The sequence below is a fragment of the Cyprinodon variegatus genome, unplaced genomic scaffold, assembly GCF_000732505.1.
Source record: "Cyprinodon variegatus isolate N-32 unplaced genomic scaffold, C_variegatus-1.0 Scaffold1619, whole genome shotgun sequence".
Taxonomy (NCBI): Eukaryota; Metazoa; Chordata; class Actinopteri; order Cyprinodontiformes; family Cyprinodontidae; genus Cyprinodon; species Cyprinodon variegatus.
The window spans coordinates 21,676-22,490 of NW_015152072.1; the positions used below are offsets into that span (position 1 = coordinate 21,676).

General features: G+C 54.0%; 1 protein-coding gene across 1 annotated transcript in view; it reads right to left on the reverse strand.

Annotated features, from left to right (window-relative positions):
* Window positions 1-294: 294 nt before the first annotated feature.
* LOC107104114 (kunitz-type protease inhibitor 1-like) overlaps window positions 295-815 on the reverse strand; it is a 17,154-nt gene continuing 16,633 nt past the window's right edge. Inside the window, exon 6 of the mRNA XM_015404031.1 lies at window positions 295-678. Within this exon, the coding sequence (XP_015259517.1) occupies window positions 503-678 (176 nt within the window). The 3' untranslated portion in view covers window positions 295-502. The remainder of the gene's footprint in view (window positions 679-815) is intronic.

The window sequence follows — 815 nt, forward strand, 5'->3', positions numbered from 1 at the left end:
ACAAACAAACCTGCTGACTCGGTCAATCTGCACAAATCAGAAATCTACACAAGCGTCACTCAGGCCGGGCTAGGCTGCTTAGACAGAGCTAGGGCGCTCAGGCCGGGCTAGGGCGATTAGACAGAACTAGGGCACTCAGGCCGGGCTAGGGCGATTAGACAGAACTAGGGCGCTCAGGCCGGGCTAGGGCGATTAGACAGAGCTAGGGCGCTCAGGCCAGGTTAGGCTGCTTAGACAGAGCTAGGGCGCTCAGGCCGGGTTAGGCTGCTTAGACAGAGCTAGGGCACTCAGGCCGGGCTAGGCTGCTTAGACAGAGCTAGGGTGCTCAGGCCGGGCTAGGCGGCTCAGGCCGGGCTAGGGCGCTCAGACCGGACTGAGAGACGTTATAAATAAACTGGGAAATAGCAGAAACATAAACCAGAAAAAAAAAATGTTTAAGTCAAAGAAGAATAAAATCAGACAGACATCTGCAGGGTTGCCATGGTGAAAACAGGTGATGACATCACGCTGGTTTAGTGGTGCTGTTGTAGACGAGTGAGTCTTCCTGAGAGAGCTCCACATGGGGGGGTCCAGGGGGCCTGCTAGAGGGATTTCTGCGCCGACGAAAAAAGCAGTACCCCAGGATGGCCAACAGAGCCAAGATGGCTACCGCCAGAACCACGGCCAACGCCACAGAGCCTGTGGAGACAAAGCGAGGTCACTTCCTGTCAGCACACACAGGACAACATAACCTGTTCTAGAGAAAAACCTAGAACTACATGCAACAGATTGACAGGAACGGGTCTGAGTGAACCTTTAATTGAACAGAGACCCTA